The sequence below is a fragment of the Stylophora pistillata genome, chromosome 2 (assembly GCF_964205215.1).
Source record: "Stylophora pistillata chromosome 2, jaStyPist1.2, whole genome shotgun sequence".
Classification (NCBI taxonomy): Eukaryota; Metazoa; Cnidaria; class Anthozoa; order Scleractinia; family Pocilloporidae; genus Stylophora; species Stylophora pistillata.
The window spans coordinates 38,145,784-38,168,223 of NC_142520.1; the positions used below are offsets into that span (position 1 = coordinate 38,145,784).

At 38.5% G+C, this 22,440-nt stretch overlaps 2 protein-coding genes across 2 annotated transcripts in view; both read left to right on the forward strand.

Annotated features, from left to right (window-relative positions):
* LOC148739373 (uncharacterized) overlaps positions 1 to 20,363 on the forward strand; it is a 44,703-nt gene extending 24,340 nt beyond the window's left edge. Inside the window, exons 7-8 of the mRNA XM_088749466.1 lie at positions 462 to 584; positions 19,001 to 20,363. Of these exons, the coding sequence (XP_088605592.1) occupies positions 462 to 584; positions 19,001 to 19,890 (1,013 nt within the window). The 3' untranslated portion in view covers positions 19,891 to 20,363. The remainder of the gene's footprint in view (positions 1 to 461; positions 585 to 19,000) is intronic.
* The window catches only part of LOC148739375 (uromodulin-like), a 112,722-nt gene that overhangs the window by 9,685 nt on the left and 80,597 nt on the right, over positions 1 to 22,440 (forward strand). The gene's annotated exons all lie outside the window — the stretch shown is intronic.

Genomic DNA, 22,440 nt, shown 5'->3' on the forward strand with positions numbered 1-22,440 from the left:
TACGTTGAAGTTATCGATGAGTGCGGTAATGTAAATCATGCTTGTGATATGAAAGCCAACTGTACCAACACTAAGGGCTCTTGTAACTGCACCCTATAATCGCACATGCAAGGAAGGATACAGTGGAGATGGATGGTCATGCGAGGGTAATTCAGATTAGCCTCACTAGCCGAAACTATATAATTACTATCGACTTAGTAGCTGTTACTTCTTGGATTTTTGAATGCTGTTCCATCTATGAGATAATAATGGCATTATACCAATGGCAAGTCATGTGGACACTTCTCTAGCTAGCATTAATTTTACGAAACTCACCGAAGTCGCCTATTTTGTTCGTATATCACGGCTGATATACTTTTCAGCGATATAATTTTGTTCGTTTATTCCTGTATTCCTGTGCTTGTTTGTTTTTTGGGTTTTCTGCTTCTATTGAATTGCCACGACATCCCTTTTACTTCCAGATATGGATGAGTGCAGTAACGGAGACCATCTCTGTGACGTTAATGCGAACTGTACCAACACTGACGGTTCCCACAACTGCACCTGCAGGGAAGAATACATCGGAGATGGACAGTCATGCCAAGGTACGAGCGAATAATGAATCAGAAATATGACTTCGATCGCACGCTACATCATAGTAGCCTTAGCATTAAACAAAGCATCGTTAGCAGGAACTATTAGGGACTTTAAGCAAACCATGACGGCTACGGCAACGAGAACGTGGAAAAAAAATAGATCTAATTGGCAGAACAATAGCCCAGCACGTACGTTTTAAAACTTTGTACATTTCTTAGCCGTCCTTTGCAAAACAACAACGTGAAATCACCAAAATTTGCGTCGTCTGTGGAGCTAAACCGCGGCGAAAAATTATTTTAATTTACATTTTGAACTCAACGCTACTTTTATGCGTTATGTTGCGTTTGAGGTCTGCCGCCCTCTGAGACGGTAAACACATCCATCCATTTTCGAAATTCTAACTAAAAGTAGAAACTCATTTTTTAATCGACGTCTTCCGTGGCGTTACCGTCCTGATTGCTTAAAGTCCCTATTATCTTATTAAGTGCTACGTGTTGCATTTGAAGCAGCCTTACCCATGTATGTTTATGCAAGGTTCACCATGATCTACATTTTGCCTGTTTCAGAGCCATTATAGTGGTGGGTTAAAAATAATTGTGATAAAATGTTCGTTTACAATATCTAACTCGTAAAACACAAAAAGGAGAAACCGTTGTTTTATCCTTTGCAATGATTAATAGCATCGCACGATTCACATTCTTTATCCACTTTAAGGCAACAAAAGTGAAAAAAGTGCAAAATATATTTATGGTGTCTCAAGTATTGACGAATGTAAAGGAAATCACTCTTGTCACCTTAATGCTACCTAAGCGAACGGCAACGGATCATACGTTTGTACTTGTAAGCCCGAATGTACTGGGAATGGAAGCAATTGTACAGGTATGTAATGTATTACATTTGTGAACCATCACATTCGAGAGAAAAGTAATATCATACGTCCCCAAAGTGTATACTTATCACATCATACTTTTCCAGATAGAAAAGGAAACACATGTGGGCCTGTTGGTGTGGCAGACAACAACACAATTCCAGATGCCAGAATGACAGCAAGCAGTGTGTTTCTTATGAGTGATGATTTTTATGCTTCCTACCTCGGCCGACTGAAAGAAACCAGGGGACGAGGAGCGTGGTGTCCTAAGACTAAATTTAATAGAACCGACTACCTTCAAGTAGATATGGGTTCAGTGCTGTCTGTTTGTGCTGTGGCTACTCAAGGAGGAGAGGAACTTTTGGAATGGACTACCAGCTATAAACTGCGCCTATCCATTGACGGTTTAACTTGGAACACCTACGAGGAGACGAATAAGACAAAGGTTTGGAAGTACCAGTAAATAAAGCGTTGATTTGATCAACAACTATCAGTAATGGTTATAGGGCAAGGGGAATCCAATTTGGTCCGTGAATAACGTGAGTGAGTTACAACATTGTATCACTGCAAGCAAGAGTGTGAATTGTTGTTATTCACGAGTACAGTATGCATATGGTTATTTTACGGTGGGACAGAAAGTCTTGTGACCAGTGAACCAGAAATATTGCACAGCTGGAGAAACAAAATAGCCATCTGTTAAATGCATTAAAAAAGAACCACATGTCTAAAAGGTTTGGAAAGCACTACAATTGACATGTTTTAGTAAAAATCAAAGAGTTTGTGGCGAATACGGATAGTTTGCAAGCAGATATAAAGCTATGGAATTCGTGCCATCTTTAACATTTTCTATGAGTATAGGAGGGTGTATAAACGAGGAATCAAAACAAGAAAAGTGACAGAAAATTTTACTCCGTTTAGAAAATTCCGGCCGCAACAAAAAAGCACAACATTATGTTAATGATGTGAGCTGTTGAGACATGGTCACATGCCCCCTCCATCCCCTCCCTCCCCTCCTTCACCTACAAGTACCTCCCTGTTTAAATGGAATTTAGAATTGGTGGACTACAACAAGGTGCTCAGTTTCTTTCTTTTTTTTTTTTTTTTTCGGTTTTCTTTATTCTAGGTCTTTCAAGGAAACTCAGATAGAACAAGCATCGTGAGGCATTCACTTAGAACTGACTTCAAAGCCAGATATGTTCGGTTTTATCCTGTCTCACACCATAACCATCCTTGTTTGAGGGTGGAAATATACGTGCTTAAGTAATGCATGAAAGATTTCTATTGGAAAAAAAGTATGTACGCATGGTGCACAGTAGGAAAATAAACATCACCAAAAAACTAAAAAAACTTTTTAAATCTAATCTCTACACACCTTTCGCTGCAGCATAATAAAACAGTTACACAGGATAAACGTGAAGTGGAAAAGGTATTCCAGAACTGTGTTGAAAGTTGTGTTTAGTCACTGTCGCTTATTAATTCTGCATTATCGTTGCCATCGGTGTGAGTTTTCTCAATTTTCCGATAAGTTGATAGCTTATGCAAACAATATCAGAAGATACAGAGGAATCGAGAGTAAGCGCGAATACCTGCAACTTAAAGGCGGAGTAGTCAGTCCAGCCAATAACAAAACAGATCTGTGGCAGAGCAACGCCATCTTGGAGCATTAATGTATCAACAACAGTGCTCTAAGACATATCAGTAACAAGTCACTATACCACAACATTAGCGACGGGTAGCTATTCAAACGTCGTTGCCTGATGAAAACAAGCAGCACTTAAGCATTGGTAGAGACGCAATTTGCCCTGGATAGCATGTCTCCACAAATAATATATGATCCTTATAATGAGAAAAAAGGTTGCACTTAACGTTCATTTACTATCTAAGATCAGCTTTTCGAAGCACTTGGTAAAAATTAATGAATTAAAACGTATCAGATGACATGCGTAATTCCCATGGAGAAAGGTAGAGGGTGGTGCTAAATATGCTAATTAATATGTACTTTGAAAGGTTTTGCACCATTTCGTCTGGAATCACTTGTGATGATTATCTTAGAAATAGAAATATCGCAACAAACGAAAACCGAGAACAACTTTCAAACTAAGTTAAGTTATAACTTTTGCAGGGATAACTCTTGGGTCGACAATTATAAATAATGTCAAATAAGATAATAAAAAGAAAAACGACCAAAGAAGAAACAAACAAGGGAGAAAAAAAAAAAGAAAATACGAACCGCCTCCCGGTTAGCTCAATGGGTAGAGCGCCGGACTGTTGTGCGGGAGGTCGTGAGTTCAAATCCGGCCGGACCATCACGCAGGGTCTTTAAATAACTGAGAAGAAAGTGCTGCTTTTGTAATAATATCTGCAAATGGTTAGACTTTCTAGTCTTCTCGGATAGGGACGATAAATGGAGGTCCCGTCTCACAAGGCCCTTGTATGTGATAAAAAAATTTGTGGGACGTTAAAGAACTCACACACTGTTCGAAATGAGTAGGGCACGTAGTGCCTGGTGTTGTGGTCTATGTTTCTTTTAGCAACAACGGCACTGCATAGTAGCATGCAAATTGAATTAGAAATCTTCAGATCTATCAGTAATTTAATCATTATGATTGGTAGCTAATTCTCAAATCGCCAACACAAGAAATTAGATTTAATTCACTTCAAATCTTCATGAAAATGAACCTTACATGATGCAGGCCAGAGAAATCGGGATAAAACTGTGCATAATTTGGGAACACTCAGAACCTGATGCGATTGTAATTTAGAATAGTAGTCTGTTTTCAAACGATGATCTTTCAAGCTGGGTTGATCTTGAATATCGCTGTTAGAAAATATACCACTAGAGCATACATGTATTAAAACACTAAAGGTAATGTTAGTTTCTTCAAGTTGCTTTTGTGTTGCACATAGGTCAATATAAGTAACATAAGTATTGTTAACAATGCTAGTTTTTTTTGTATATTTTAGATTAAAAACCTATTAAAGAGAATTACTGGACTTTATCAGGAATCATCGTGGAATATAAACTTTATATATAACTTTAATTTTTTCAGTTTTGCGTCGAAATTGATTGTTACCCATTACAGGTCAAAGTTGAATCCTCATGACGAGCTTTGCTCTGGATAAAAAATCCTCACCGGGAAAGCCTAAAATGATCCATAGGTCTGTCAAGGTAAAGCGGGAGGACTCCACGAGCAAGTGAAGGAGAAGCGTTTAGCTTCAAATGTGAAATTAATTAAAGTTAACAATGAAAATATTTCCAGGCGCGAGGATCCATGCTGCTTGTGCGTTAACAGTGTTAAATTAGGACTCTCTCGCACAATTTTCACTGTTGTATAATGATTCGGTGGCGGGAACGGCCTAGCTAAGCCTAGATGTGTCATGACATTTGAGGATGGCCTGATTATACCGCGAAACGTGACTACCAAGTAACGTGCGTTGTACCCGGCATGTTTTAACCGTGATCTATAGGCTTGGGACACAAAAAGGGCTCTTATCTGTTCTGCTAAGACTATGCCAAAGTTAAATTGTGACAGCTAAATACTCTGATCAGACCTTTGACTCTGAGTCACGGACCAGTCAGCATGGAGGCCGGTGAGCTGCTCGGCAAGGACCTTGTTTTCATTCAGGATATTAAAGTGGCTGAAGTTATTTTTATGATTATCTTTAATAAATTAAAGAAATCGAAATCCGCTACAACAACAACATTGACTTTATTTTTTTTTCTTTAAATTAAAGAAATAAAGGCTTTTGTAGCCCGCAGTTAGCAAAGCTATTCTAGGCTGGCTACCTAAACAGACACTGTATAGGCTCTCACACATACACACACACACACACACACACACACACACACACACACACACACACACGCACGCACACACACACGCAACAATGAAATATATAAATAAATGCGCAAATAAAAATAAATAATAAATAATAGTAGTGATAATCATGTTAAAGGTTTTAACTGGGCCAGTCACACAAGGGAGTTTTTAACAGGTCAAAGAGAAAGCTAATCAGTTGAAATACAAATATAAGCTAGAAAGGTCAAGGTAGCGCAAGTCAACATTCATCTCCTCAATTTCAAGAATTTTCCAAAAGCAAGTGAGTTAGCTCACGTTTAAAAGGTGCTTTCCTTGGCTTACGAATTTCAGGGGGGGTGCCATTTTATATTTTCGCACCAACTCTGGAAAAGGAAAACAACTGATGATTTGTTCTCGCCTGTTTTATATAAAAGCTTCCAGCTACTGAGAAACGAGTAGAGTAGGAATGAACCTGTTCAGAGTGAGTAAAAAGTTCAGAAATATTGGGAGAAACACAGCGATTTTTGATGTCATGTAACAGAGAGGCAACCGATTTGAAGTAAAGCATTTTTATCGGTAGAATTCCCGAACTACTAAAAAGAGGAGCACTGTGAGATGTATAATCGGAAAAGTACATTAGACGAAGAACCCGCTTTTGTAAAATGACGATTTTCTTTAGATGAGTATTCGCGGCTTGGCCCCAAGCAACGAGACCATAGGAAATATACGGTTCAATGAGCGAGCGGTAAATGTTTATAAGAGTAGTGAGCGGTACCAAGTGTCTTAGCCTTGCAACAAAGCCGATACCTTTGCTTATTTTCATGGAAATGTAGTTAATATGGTGCTTCCAGGAGAGATTAATGTCAATTAGAACACCTAGGTATTTAACATATGTCTTACGTTCAAGAGATACCAATTGTTCCGAGTTATTATCAAGTATTTTAAGGTTTACTTCTCGGTATAGTTTGTGTTGATAAGGATGAGAAATAACGAAATTAGATTTAGATACGTTAAGAGATAATTTATTTGAATTCAGCCATTCACACAACTTTAATAACTCTTCATTGACGATAACTTCAAGTTTGTTTAGATCTTTTTCTGCATATAGTAAATTGGTATCATTAGCAAATAGGTAAAAGTCAAACTTTTTAGAGGAACGATGCATGTCATTGACATAAATTAAGAAAAGAAGCAAACCAAGTACAGAACCTTGAGGGACTCCACCCACTATTCTCTCTTTGCTAGAGACAACAGAACCGCTTTGGGTTGATCGCATCCTGACAGACAAGTATGACGACAACCAGTCATTAATCAATCCTCTAATTCCATAATGGTGAAATTTATTCAACAAAATCGAATGATCAACCGGGTCGAAGGCCTTTTTCAAGTCAATGAAAGTGCCACAGGAATATAATTTTTTATCAATGTTGTTTTCAATTGTATTTAGAATATCTAGAATTGCATGTTGAGTTGAGCAGTTCTCTCTAAATCCATATTGCGATGTGAAAAAATATATCATTCTTATTTATAAAAGATTTTAGGCGTTTGTACATTAGCTTTTCGAAAATTCGATTAAACACGGACAGTAACGATACTGGGCGATAATTGTTTGGGTCAGTTTCATCATCCGCTTTATAAATTGGAATTACTATAGCGTGCTTTAATTTGTGGGGATAGATACCAGTTGAAATGGACATGTTCATTAGTTCAGCTAGGGTATGAAATTTAGCTTGATGTGCGGACTTCAAAAGACGAACTGGACATGAATAAAGTCCGTAGGCTTTTTTTGATGGAGTACTCAAAATTTCCATTTCAATTTCAGTAAAAGTGACAGGGTCAAAGAAGAAAGAATTGGTGTAATTTGAATTCCCTTGGTAATCCTTAAAGTCCCTGGTGGATAATGGTATGCTATTTGCAAGTTTAGGTCCGATGGATGCGAAATGATAATTCAATGCATTAGCCATTTCTGACTGGTTTTGTGTTGTACCCCGGTTGTCTGGAAGCTGGAGCGATAATACGAGCTTAGTCTTTTTGTGCTTATTAATTAAAGTGTTAATCCCCTCCCAAGATTTTTTCATATTATTTAGGTTTCTACTAAAATAGGATTGATAGTAAAGTCTTTTACTTTGGCGAGTAAGGCTTAAAATTGTGTTCCTGTACAGCTTGTATGTAGCCATGTCACCAGAGTAAAAGAGATCGTTCTTTATTTTTATTGATCTACGTAAACCTCTAGTTATCCACGGTTTAGATAGTTGCTTGGGTTTGCGTTTTAATAGAATTTTGAGAGGAGCATGTCCATTAACAAGTTTATTCAATTTGTTGTAGAACGAAGAAAAGCGTTTGTCAAGAGAGCCATTAGAGATCAAACCGGTCCAGTCAGTTTGAGAAATATCACTAATAAAGTTTTCTTCCGAAAATCTCGAATAGTCACGGATTTTAGTCCCCTGATAGCGAGATTTTAAAGATGAAGAATGGATGATGCAAAATTGAGAGTAGTGGTCACTTATATCTGAGACAATGTTGCCGCTGGAGAGTTTAAAGCCAATTCTGTTAACAAGAATATTGTCAATAAGTGTGGCAGAATTATTATGGACTCTTGTAGGCTTGTCAATTGCTGGAAAAAAAGGAGTAACTTTGCAGGGATAGCAGAAAGTTATGAGAAAAATCACAGTTTTCAGATTTGAGGAGATCAATGTTGAAGTCGCCCATGACATATAGCGGTTTATTAGTAGAGCTTAGTCTTTCTATTGTCATATCGAAATACGATTGAAATTGTTCAGGAGAAGTATGTTGCCGATAGATTACACCACATATAACATTTTTACCTTTTAAAAATTCGAGTTCAATCCATGAGGCCTGGAAAGCCTCGTTAGAGGTTTTTTCGAGGACTGTGTAATTTAAACTGGCGTCAACATACATACCGACACCTCCACAAGAAAGAGGAGTTGGCAACTGTTCGAATTGGTAATTAGGTATAGGTGGATTAAAGTCTATTCTGGCCGAATTTGTAATTTGTAATTAATTGCTGCAGGGGAATTTGTGCGAAGAGGCACAGGTTCAAAACTGTGTCATTCTACTTTTGCATGATAACCTGTGGAACTTTCGTTAATGGGCGGCAATTACTCTCGGCAGGTGAGTGATCATAAATATTTAAATCGATGTTCTTAAAAGAACCTGAGCACGTGAGAATTCTTCTTGCCTTCCTCCTCGACAAGAAATATTAAGGGCGAAGTGCGACATATCATTGATTCATAAGAAAGTATAACTCTTCATGATTAATTAAATTTACAAAAGAAAAGAGAGTACATTTTATTGCGCCCAGGACACGCCATATTAGCTTACAAAACAATGAGGAAGAGCCGGGTTTTGAGCACGAAAGCCTGGGCCGAGTTTCTATAAGCGCGATTACTGCAGAGTATAACTGCCAATCAGAGGGCCTCAAAGGGGCGATAGCTTTCACAGTTGACGGTTACGATTTGGGCCATTTTACAACCAACAGTTAATATCATTCTATTATTGTCACTAGAAGTCTTTTTTGCAGTTAATTTCTTTTTACGACGAACGTTTACAATTTGTCAATTTCTATGCCTATTGGCCGAATTGGTTAGCCGTTTTACGCTGTATCGGTTAGCCCCATTAAAGGTAGATATCTTAAAACTCCAACAATCCCTTAGGAAAAGCCACTTAGTGTCCTCAAGCATGAAAAACGCAAATGACTAAGGAGTCATCGACTTTCCGGCAAGTTTGCATCTGGTTGCAATTGGTTAAAAGAGAAATCAATGAAATTCTCGATCACTTAAGCTCACCATATGAAATTTCCTTTATGTCACCGACGTTCACAGGCTGGCGATATTAAAAATACAGGTGTCACCTTAATTTAAATTGAAATTCATCTTTTTCAGTGGAGAAGTCCAATTGCTGATGTGTGAAGAAGAACAAGATACATCAAACATACAATTGATCTGCGCACAATTTACCTGAATAAGAGGGTTAGTGACGAATAAATGTCAAAATGAATCCAATAAGGGATTGCCGTGGTTGTAAAAATTGGGGGCAGAGTCTCTCATATCTTCGTTGTGCATTACAATGAGATTCTAACTTCACTAGCATAGAGCGAATTGCACCATTTCTTTTTGTCTCTTGGATTTACGTCCACGCATGCTCACTTCGAATTACTATCATAGACCATCATGATATTCAAGATTTTTACAAAGTGACGCTCTGTTATGAGCAAGCTTGAACTTCTCTCTCTTTAGTCAAGTCTCTTTCGAACCGCTTCTTGAGGTGTCACACCTCTGGGCGATGCGAGACATCTTGAGGAATGGCAGCGAAGAACCTAATCTCTTTTGAGCATGCGGTGTTGATTTTCTCGTAAAGTCGATTCGAGTGCCCCTATCCTATTCTATCTTACCCTGCTCCCCTGGGGGAAACACCAGCGTGGTTTTCGTAAAAAGAGTAGGTTTGTTTCGAGTGCCCCTTTTCCTATTTTATCCCTCCTACTCCTTTGGGGCAAGCACTGGCGTGAGAGCTCAAAATTATGTCTATATGCGCTGATCGTTTCCGCCTAGAGGAGGAGAAAACAATAGACGTAAACTATAATTTGCTTCCTATTACGGCTTTGTTCCTTATCAGCCCTGAAAAGAACATGGGCTGTAGTATTTTTACAGCTTCCTATTTATTTGGTAACAGATATGTTTAAAAAGAATCAAATGCGGTTCAGCCCAGCGAAAAGAATAAAGGAAAATATAGTATTTTGATGTACTAGGCAGGCACACCAGTTTCCTCTTGTAAAAGTTTTGTCTTTTGGCCCTCGATTGTCGTTTTTGTTTTTAATTTAAGGCGGAAGAATTATTTTTAAAACAGAATTTTGTTTTTTAAATCGATTGGTCAGTGCGCGTTTTTCTTTGAGGAGATCTAGACTTGGATCAAAGAATGTCATGCGACTTAAAAGGGATCGGTTTGTTTTTCTCCTTTGAAGTGCTTTGCGTGATGCAGAATGTGAGTAGACGTATGAATATTGTAAACGATCTCCAATCGTTTTTCGGCGAGGGTGGGTTCTGCATACATTGCCACTTAAAATGCCATACCTTTTTCTGTTCAGTTGTAAGCGATTGTGACAGTCTCCGCTACGCCTGAGGGCAAATAATCCATCAGCAAAATTTAATTAAGAGATAAATCAACCAATTCCTCAATCACAATTCCTCAACCATGTACTGGTGCTAGCGAGTACAACAAAACGCCAGTCAAATTGTAATGAACAATTTCCCACCACTGACGTGCTGTTAACCCGACAGAAGATAAAGGTATTATGTTACCAATTTAATTTGGTAAAACTTTGCTCGACAACCTTCCTTCCAAAAGTTCTCCCATCGAAAAACAAATTGTCGCCCATTTTTTATCCTTTATTAAACGAAGGGATAGAGAGAGATAGAGAGAGAAAGAGAGAGAGAGAGAGAGAGAGAGAGAGAGAGAGAGAGAGAGAGAGAGAGAGATAGAGAGAGAGAGAGAGAGAGAGAGAGAGAGAGATAGATAGAGGGAGAGAGAGAGAGAGAGAGAGAGAGAGAGAGAGAGAGAGAGAGAGAGAGAGAGAGAGAGAAAGAGAGAGAGAGAGAGTCCGATTCGAGTGGGTATTTTCTACATTGATTGCGTATTTGCTACCGTAGCAACTACCCACTGAGTATTTGCTACGGTAGCAAATACCCACTAGTGCGTATTTGCTACCATTGATGGGTATTTGCTACCGTAGCAACTACCCACTGAGTGTTTGCTACGGTAGCAAATACCCACTAGTGCGTATTTGCTACCATTGATGGGTATTTGCTACCGTAGCAACTACCCACTGAGTGTTTGCTACGGTAGCAAATACCCGCTAGTGCGTATTTGCCACCATTAATGAGTATTTGCTACGGTAACAAATACTCAGTAGGTAGTTGAGTATTTGCAACGGTAGTAAATACTCAAATTAAATTCTAACTACTACCAAACTGCTCAATACCTGAAAAACACACATCTACGTCGTTTTATCGTATTTCTATTTTAAATGGATAGTTTGTCCTCTTCTCGGTGCCCCTGTGTCCATGTTAATTGTATACGTTCTACGTTTTAGTTCCTCTGAGAGTGTTCTATCCTTTACGGTTGTAAACGCACGATTTAACAATAAGCTTCTAGAAACATGAAAGTTTAATGAAAAGGTTGATAACGTGCACATTTCAAAGCTATAACGCGGAGTCTTATTTTGCTCTGAAATGCTCTCCACTACACTAAAATACTCTGAACTTTTAAAGAATGTCAACTAGAGGTTAATCCTTGGAAAAGGCGTGCGCGAGATGGTTTTGCACGAGTTGAGAAGTATCAAGCCGGGTTAAACGTTCCAACTTTCTTCGATAAAATTTGTTGATCTGACATTATTGGGGCGTTAAACATCCATGTTTGTTCAACATTAATTGTTGGACGAACGTTTCATAAGTTCTCAAACATTAGTCCTACAAAAAATGTTGGACAAGCATATATGCTAAATGCTTTAACATTATTGAGTCAACAAGTCTTCGATGACAATGTTGGAACGTTTAGCACGGGCCTCAGAAAAAGAATGAGGGTGCGAAAAGAACGAGCGAGTTTTCTGAAAAATTTTAACGAGTGAAATATTGAGAATCGTACAAGATTAGTTCGTGCCATAATAAACCGTCCGCATTGTCACCTCAAAGCGCAAAGGTGGTAGATGGTTGAAGTAAAATAAGCAAATAATTTGAAACATGATCGTCAGATCGAAGAAATCGCAATGGAGATAAACGATTATTTCTCAAGAACAAAGACTTACAGTCACAGGTAGCGTCGCAACTAAAAAAATTCTTAAATATTTTCTAAGCAGTGCAATGCATTGTATGCTGAGCTGTTCACAACTATCAAATGTTACTCAGCAGTGTGCCATACTGTACAGACTGCACTTACAGAACATCTGAACTGAGTAACAACACCGACCTGGGAAAAAACTCTTAAATATTACTATATAGGGCGCTACACTGTACTATTCAGTGTATTGTTGTTCGGTACAGTGAAGTACACTGCATAGTAAGATTAAATGTTACTATGCAGTCCTTTGCATTGTGCTCAAGAACACGACACTGAACTGTTGGAACTGCTAAATCTTACTGTGCAGTGGGCTGCACTGTACACTGAACTGTTGAAAACTGTTACATGGTACTATGCAGTAGGCTGCACTGTACATTTGACGCCAAAACTATGAGAACTGTTCTCGTATGAAAGTAGTTCTACTTTATGGATTCTTATTTTAGCGTTAACGAATATAAAAAAGAAAATCACTACGAGGTGGGTAACATGTGATTAGCCTGCAGAAAGTCAGGTATAAGTTTAAGATACATTTCGGCTCCTACTGAATTTGGATATAACGACGCTCCAATTTCAACTAAATAGCGCTCCACGGTTTTTGAAGTTGTTTTTTCAAGAAGATCGAGATATTGTTGTTCTTATCAGTAAGAGTTTGAAATTCTAGTCGGTTTTTAGTAAAATGATTTATTTAGTCGTTCTCGTTCATATATGTATAGTTGCAATATTCTATCGATTATGTTAAGAAATCATCTTTTCACAATGGTAAAGGAAATAGAAGTTCACAAAAAACGGGAAACACTATAAGTGAAAGGGATAAGAAGTATGATGATTACATGTAATAATATCTGACTAAGAGTTAAAGGACTGGAACTGTTTTCTTCAGATAATTTTAATTCTATTCTTAGATTTCAACTTGAATTTCGTTTCAAAATCAGTTGCGTTTAATCCCAATGATATATCAATCTAACGAATACATTGTTACTGGTGTTATTGTTGTTGTAGTCCTGTTTTTGTTGTTTCTCCCTAGCCCAGCTTGGGAATACCCTTACCTAGGAAGATAAATGCCCAATACCCATGTTGGTTGAAGACTGCGTTCGTTTGTTGGTATAACTAAGGGAATAGTTGGTGTTTATCATTTAAAAAGGGACGCTTCGATTACTATCAGCCTGTAAAATAAGCCCTAAAATACAAGCTTTCTACGTCTATCTTTTCTTAATACTTTATTGCTTAATGTATCTTAAAGGAAACAAGCTCGTTAGATAAGACTCTCTGTGGCCCTGTTTCTCTGCACTTGCTAAATGCTATCTAAAGTATAGTACGTAGCAAATAAAGACCATAAGGAAATGTAAAGAGTGAATGAATCAAGCATCAGGCGAAAAACAAGCAATTGTGAATGAAGCAGTACGTTATTATTAAGTGTTGCAGTCATACAGGAAAAAGAACTCATGAACTATATGTGTTCATCTGAAACTGGGTGTGTTGGAACCTAGGCTAAAGCCTGAAACTAAGCCCGCATTGGAACTGACTTACACGCGAGAATTTAAAACTGAACTAGGAGTACACTGCATACAAAACTAAGCTCACATTCTAACTGAGCAATATTCACATTTAAAACTGAACTAGGCATGGACTGATGAAGCTCATATGATATTAAAACTGGGTTATGCACACAAAAAACTAAGTTTTCATTGTAATTGAGTTGTAAGCTCATTTAAAACTTAACTTAATACACCCTAGAAACAAAATAAACTCACATTGTAATATATGATTTATGCAAGCAGTTAAAACTGAACTTGGTTGACACAGTAAACAAAACTAAGCCCACGTTGTAGCTAAGTTTTACACGCATTTAAAATTCAAATCAAGGGTATATTAGAAACAACACTAAGTTTACATTATAACAGAGTAATGCCTACCTTTGAAACTGAACAAGGCGTATACCAGAATGACTTAGATCCCGACGTATCTTAGTAATGTGTGCAATTAACACTGAACTTAGCGCACATTGGAAGTAAAACTAAGCTTGCATTGTTAGAGAGTTATGTGTGTATTTTAAACTGGACTAGGCGCATACTGGATACAAAAACTAGCTCACACTGTAACAGAGTTATGCACGCATTAAAAACTGATCACAATAGAGAGAAAAGTAAACTTATATTGTAACAAAGCTATGCGTACCGCTTAAAACTCAACTAAACTAAGCATAAACTAGACAGAATACCAAGCTCACATTGTAAGTGAGGTACGAGTCCATCTAAAGCTATATCACACATAGACTGGAAATAGGCTAAAGTCACAATGTGAGTTATTTTCGCGCATATAGAACGGAACAAGGCTTTTACAGAAATGCAACTAAACTTGTATGAATAGAGTCGTACGGGCATTTAAAACTGAACTAAGTTTAAACATGAATGAAAACTAAGATTACATTGTAACAAAGCTTTGCGCGATTTAAAACTCAATTAGTTGATATAAGTTAACGTGTTAACGTTCGGCCTACACTAGAAAAAAGAATAAGGTTCACATTCCAACAGAGTTATAAATACAGTAAAAGCAAAACAAGGGTAACACTGGAAAAAATTTTGTCCCTTTCAGATTTGAATAAGGATTGATTGCTGATGCCTGTTATGCTATCTAAAGTAACACTTGAAGGAAATTTTTCACACCACAATAAGCGCTCGTAATCGTTCAAACTACCTAGGTAAAGTTCAGCGTTTATAAGATTAAGATGCTATCATGATTTAACTAATATAAACATAACAAAATCCTTTCCACAACACTTTTAATTGCTTAATATTTCAGCCATTTGGAAACGAAACTATTTCTTACAAAAATGCGCGTGTACGCTTTTTTAAATTGAAAAATACAGAGGGATAGATTGTTCTCAAGCAATACCCAAATAGTTCCTTAAAACTTAATCTTTTACCAAAGAAAATGTTTCTCTGGAGCAAAAGAAGTAGAAATGGGTATTTGCTACATAAAGTGGGTACTTGCTACGTTAAATGGTTATTTGCTACGGAGTGGTTTTTGTGCAATAAAATCTTTTAATTGTGACATATAATTGAAAAACAGGTTTAACATGTTTTCTTTCACAAGCGCAGAACTTTCCTTCCATAAAAACGAATTTAAAGTAAAATATAATGATTTTATAAAGAAAAAAGATAATTGACCTTCTCAAAAAATCTGACTTGTTAAGTCAAAATGATACTATATGTGGGAACGCAGTTTTGTTCTAAAATTAAGATGGTGTAGAAAGTAAAATATTCCGGATCCCAAAGGGGTTTTACGGCAATAAAAAAGAACTTGAAGACCTTTAAAGACGTCCGTCAAAATTTTTTATTTTCGTGATTTTTTCGATATGTGTACCAAAGATTGAGTATTTGCTACATTGGTCGTGTTTAGATTGATATACTGACTAAAATTTCGTATTGGTCGGTAACTTTGAATAGAAGTATTCTAAGTGAAAAATAGACTGATATATTCCACTGTAAAAACGGGAAAATATTGGAAAATTTTATATCAAAAAAAGAAGAGGAGAAAAGGTAGCAGATACTCAGCCTTGAATCTGGAGAGAGAGAGAGAGAGAGAGAGAGAGAGAGAGAGAGAGAGAGAGAGAGAGAGAGAGAGAGAGAGAGAGAGAGAGAGAGAGAGAGAGAGAGAGAGAGAGAGAGAGCGTTTTCCTCATAGAAGCTCAGTCTAAAGCCTAGCGAGATGAAATAATAATCATTGAGCTTACTTTTCAAGCAGTTTCTGCTCACCACAGGCATAGAAAATGATCGGGTAACAGTGTGGAGAATTGGAATGTTAATCTAGAGGTTAAAATTGAACTCGACAGGCCGCGCTTTAAGGCAAGATTCTTGTGTCTATTTATCCATATTTACACTATGGGTATGGAAATTTAGAATTCTAAAATATGGATTTTTAATGGCTCAATATCCCGTGTGTTGACTTTTGATGTCAACGTGACAGAAAGGAAGTTAATCTGCACTTTTGTCAACAAGCGATTCGAATGTCAGTATTACATTTCATATCGTACGTGTCTCGGCTGGTTTTCAAAACATGTTGGAGCGTTACAAGTCGGTTCAATCCTAACAGCGTTTTATTATGTTTCAAAAACAAGATCGCCCTTCTGTTGGTGATGTGCCCAGCTGTTTATCCAAGTTTGCTTTTCCAGTATCGTTCGTATGTTTATTGATCTGTACTACCGCCTTGGTTCGTGTTGAGATCATAAACCAGCGAGTTCATAATGTTGAAGATGTTATGGCGGAAGTGGGGCGAATACATGAATCCATGAGGGATTCTACCGAAGCAGCAGGTACTCAACCTTCTGAAAGCACTGGTTTTGTCGGGAACTTTGCTGGCAATATTGCTCAGGAGAGTAGAGATATGACCGAAGGTAGTATGCTTTCTCTCGTCAACTTATAACTTAGTAAAGGACCCTCGCTTCGACAACGATACGAAATACAATTTTCCTGGCGAACTCTTTTCGATCCCCTGAATTTTGCCGAGGCTTACTTTGGTGAAGAAATTGGGAGTCACAATGGTACTTAAAGTGGCTAATGAATTTGTCTATTTTAGTAACTACATAAACTCATTTCTGAGGGGTCGATAGCGAAAAAGTAATAGCGGTCATCGTTGTAAAAGCTCAAGAGAGCAATCATATGAGTAACATTATGCAATTGATCATTCAAAGATATTCCTTTTTCCCTAACTTGGATTAATATATTTGATGTATTGTTGGCCAGATAAACCCTTCAGGAATATGAAGGGTCCATCGTTGAATGACTAAAACAACAGTGCGACGTCTGCTGTTTATCATAATAACAGCACAAAAAGGTCTTGGATAGCTAAACGTTTTGAAACGTGAGGAATGGGTGTGGGGGGGGGGGGTGGGGGGGGTGGAAAAACGTGAAGTACTCTTGCGTGCCACAAGGAAAGGTTGAGCTTAATTTAGGTTCTCGTTTAAACGAGGCGATCGTACACGTAAAAGCGAGCAAAAGAAAATCAGTGTTTGCTCGAGAATATGGCAGCCTCCTTTCATTATTTTCCTGCACAAATTTTCAGCGACGGAAAGCTTAGTAAGAACCTGGTAACCGTCATTTAGACGAATCTGGTTTGGAGCCAAAGGTTGTATAAATAAACCACTGTTGAGATTATTGTCTGGTAAGGAGATTTAAAAGTGTTACCGCTTTAATTTTCAAACACTTTTTGAAAAAAAAAACTATTTCCAGTTAACGCCAGAAGCCGTCGCCATTTCAAGTTACCTGAGAAAGGAGCCAACCCTGGTAAAGTTACGATAGAGGTGGTTAGAAGTGAGATAAACAAGACCATGAATTCATGGTCACCACGATCATTTTGTTCGCCCAAAGAACAAATTTGCGTACAGGGGCCACCAGGATTGCAAGGACCAAAAGGATCACGGGGAAGGAGAGGTCCGCGTGGATCTACAGGAAGGAAAGGGTCACGCGGTTTTAGAGGAGAACCAGGGCCTTCCGGAAAGCAAGGAAATATCGGACCACCAGGTCAAAAGGGTGCACAGGGTATCACAGGGGTTCCGGGTCCCAGGGGCCCACCCGGAGCTAAGGGAGAACCTGGGGAACCTATCTCTCTCCCTGTAGTTGTTGTTTCTCCAATGAAGCAAACACTCAGAGAAAATCAAAGTGCAGTGTTCCAATGTTCGGTAAGTGGAAATCCTCAACCGACTATGACGTGGGTGGGGACAAATGGCACTCATCTCCAAAGTAATTCTCACCTTGGCGCTCGGGGTGGGAGATTAGAATTCCATCACGTGACTCTTAGCGACGCTGGAAATTACACTTGCGTTGGAAGAAATGTTCTTGGTTCCGAGAGTCAGTCTGCGAAGCTAATTGTTGAAGGTAGGAATGGGCATGCAGAAGAAACTGGGTGTGAATTTATTTCATCATCTGTTTTTTACTATTCTTTAATATCAATTAATTAAATCGACTCCATTTAGCCAAACCACATGTTCAACTTGCTTCAGGTCCCACTCATGCAAGGGTGGGACAAAATATTACGCTACCTAAATGTCACGTGACCGGCTTTCCAAAACCAGTCGTGTCGTGGAAGAGATTGACCGGTGCCTTGGCTCAAAAGAGGGCAGATTACAATCAGCAGGATTTGACAGTGGTTGATGTGGAAAAAAAGGACACTGGAGCGTACGAATGCAGAGCCAGAAACCATCTTGGAGAAGGTTCCGCAGTTACGACCTTGTTTGTTTGGTCGGCACCAAAATTTGTCTCAAAGCCACCCGACATGCTCACCAATGGGGTTGGTGGGTCAGTGTCTCTGAACTGTTCTGCCACAGGGGAGACTGTTCCTCTCGTCTCTTGGAAGCGAGCAAGGGGGGCCTGGGACGAAAAGAGAATGAAAGTAGACAAAGGAACCCTAACTATTAACTATTTCAGTTCTGAGAGAATCAGACTCAGGAATTTATGTGTGTGAAGCCAAAAGTCCGCAATTTACAATCGAGGCAAGAACATCGCTGAAGGTGAAAGGTTGGTTGAACAGGGTGATTGTTTTTTTTTTTTTTTTTTTGCATCCATGTTCGATACAAACTTTCTGGCCGTTTCACACGATTATGATCACTTCTCCGTCTGTAAAGTTCGGAACTTAATAAACATTTTATTTTCGGTTTTGCACTGAGTTTTGGCCAAAACAATGAAATTTTTCTAACTGCCTCTTAAACGAAGCCTTCTTAACTAAGTAACGACGAAGAACTCAGTAACTGGAATAACTTTACCCACACGAGTCCGATTAACGTATTTGTTAAAACACTGTATCCTTTTTACCCTAACTACCGAGATCTCAGCGTTACGACCTCGAGCCGAATAGTTTCTCGTCCGACCCTCCCATTACGTCAGTAAGTACATATTACGTCATTTTCTTATAGCTCTCCTTTCGTTTACGCCTGATGGCCGCAAAGGGAGACTCGGTATCATTCAGAAATTCACCGTTACAAGAACAGCTAAATATCTCATCAAAGCCTTTGGTGCTCGGGGAGGGACACATTCTTACAATTATGGATACAGACCAGGAACTTATTACGGCGGTTATGGTGCAGCGATAGAGGGGACATTTCGACTGACCAAAGGTACTGTCCTAATTATTATTGTGGGGCAGAGAGGAGGAGATTCAGTGGAGGTGAAAGGTGGCCAAAGCACGACCATGACAGCAGCTGAGCTCGGACCGTCTGTCGAAGACAACGCTGGCACTGGGGGAGGGGGAGGAAGTTTTGTTTATACCACAAATGATTTGCTGTTTTTAGCTGCTGGAGGAGGAGGGGACGCGTCTGGTGGATATCATGGTGTGGATGGTCAGGCAGGAACAAGTGGAACCAGTAGTGAGGGGAACGATCCAGCACATGCAAAGAAGGGTGGTACCATGGGTCAGCCGGGAGAATGTAACAATGATGACGCTAGTTACCATGGGGGAGTGGGTGCGGGCTGGAATGGCCAAAGTTGTTCTAGAAAAGGACCTGAGCACGGAGAGGGGGGTTGGTCGCGTGCTCAAGGCTGGATAGGAGGTCAAGCAGGAGCTATGAACAGTGGAAGTAACGGCGGACCAGCACCAGGAGCAGTAGGAGGGTTTGGTGGTGGTGGAGGAGGAGCGGAGGATAACGGCGCATCGGGTGGAGGTGGAGGGTACTCTGGAGGAGGCAGCGGTATCAAAGATAAACAAGCCGGAGGGGGAGGTGGTTCGTATTGCGCCGGGATAAATTGCCATGGTATGACTGGAGGCAACGTGGAAGAAGACGGCTTGGTGCAAATTATAGAACAATGAAAGAGCTTCCTTCAATTGTTCTTCATGAAAGCAAGGATTGAGCGATGTTACTTACGGATTAGATAACGTTATCTTAAAGCGATTGGGTCTCTTTCATAAGTTCTTCGCGAAGAAGTTTTAACATGAACAGATAAAAGCAAATCAAGATATGTATGCCCTTTTTCTTGTTGTTGTTGATTAGTCTATTACTTCTAAAAGCAATTAAGATATAATCCTTTATTCTCCTATTTCAAGATATAAAGGTATCGATATCACAAGGGGAAAGCCTACTTCTCCCTCTCCCCCTCCCCCGTGCGTACCAGCGCGCGGGCCCGATAATAGCTCAAATCCATCTGCCGAATGTAATCTAGACACACGTAAATTTACTCTACTTATAGCAGCCACAAGGGAAATTATGAATCACAATTTGGGCAAGTTGTAGGAGAGCCTCAATGGGGTGATGGCTTTCAGGTACGGCTAATGGTCAAATACGGATACCGGTTAATTTCTTTTCATTAGTATTAAAAAAAACATATATCTATATATAAAAAGATATATATATATCTATATATAAAAAGATATATATATATCTATATATAAAAAGATATATATATATAAATAGAATAAATGTTTGAAAAGAAAATTTGCCCTGAGCGGGATATATATATTTATTAAAAGCTGGATCATTGGATAATGCAATTCAAGACTTTTCATTGGCTTAGCCATTATGGTATATGAGCCAATATACCATAAACTACGATAAAGTAAGCGTACGCATAAGCTTAAAATTGAAAGGGAGCTAAAAATGTAATAAAATTTAATAATTCAATGTAGCGTTTTTAATAAAACAATTATTACACTCGCGTTTGTTGGATATGAGATGATTATGGCCAACTTGGCGCTACCCGCCTAGTTGGCAATCTATCATCTCATATCCAGCGCGCGCTCGTGGAATAATTGTTAATATATATATATATATATATATATATATATATATATATATATATATATATATATATATATATATATATATATATATATATATAGATATATATATATATATATATATATATATATATTTATATCTAATATATATAAACGAATAAACAAGAAATAAAGTTGTTTCACTCATCCTGGAAGTGCTCGATGCAGAAATGTGCAGAGCAAAATACAAACGTGAAAGAAGGAAATTATTACTAGTTACTCGAGTTTCACGCTCTGTCTGATGATCGCCTAGAGCGTGAAACTCGAGTAACTAGTAATAATTTCCTTACGTATGATGCACGATCCTCGCAGTAGAGAGCGCTATTTATGCAGTAGCGAAAGTCAGACCTGAGAAAATCAGGCCTGTACGAGATTCGAACCACTAACCTCTGCGATACTAGTGCAGCGCTCTACCATTGAGCTAACAAGCCAACTGGGAGCAGGCCGTTAAGTTGATTCGTAATAAACCCGTGATGCATAAATAGCGCTCTCTACCTGTATTGCATAAATAGCGTATTGCATAAATAGCGCTCTTTACTGCGAGGATCGTGCATCATACGTATTTATAACCGCAGTTCAAAATATATGGAACTTCATATATTCATCGTAACCAAATAATATCCTTGTTAACCATTAGCCGATTAGGACAGTGCGCAGTGGACAGAATAAAAAAGAAGGGCATTTTTATACCTTAAACTTTCTTCTATAAACCATTGTATACTCTGAGTCAACACAAAGTACTTGGGTTGATTGAAAAACATGGCTTTTACACCATAGAGGACCTGCTTGTGACTTTAAGGTTACCGTGCACCTTCAGGGGTGTCTCGCATGCAAGTGATGTAGCGCGTCCGGTTTAAACTGTAGATATCTAAACACCAAAATCAAATTAAAGCTTATAGGACTGGCTATAAGATTATACCAAAAAATTTGAAAAAAGTTAAATTGTCGAATTTTTCACGACTTTTAAATGCGAGCGCCCGAATCACCTTTTGAACGTCACATGTTAAAACGAATTTTTTTTTCGCTTATTGAATGTGTTCCTCCATTTCTGGGGCCAAAGCGCTAAAAAACGTGTCTGCGATTTGCCATATTTAATTTCAGTGAAAATTTACAGAACATTTTTGAAATAGGATTAAAAAAGTGTGGAGTGATCGTACAAAAATCGCTCTTGAAAAAAAAGTATTTAGAAATAAAAAATTTGGAGACAAGGTTTTGTTGTTTATATGTAAAACTAGCTACTGTCAAAATTTGAGAGCAATCGAACAAATTCCCTTTGACTTGTAGCTCTTAAAAGGTGATCCGGGCGCTCGCCGTTTGGGAGTCGTGAAAAATTCAACAATTAATTTTTTTCAAAATTTTTGGTATAGTCCGATAGCCAGTTCTATAAGCTTTAATTTAATATAGTGGTTTAGATATCTACAGTTGAAAGCGCACGCGCTACGTACATCGCTTGCACGCGAGAGACCCATTAAGGTGCACGATAACCTTAAGTATAATAAACCTTTCAACAAAGACGTCGATGCAGCACGCGAAACGCTGTAAAAAAGCATGGAGATGTTGTGTAACCAACTTTCTCCTATGGAGTTC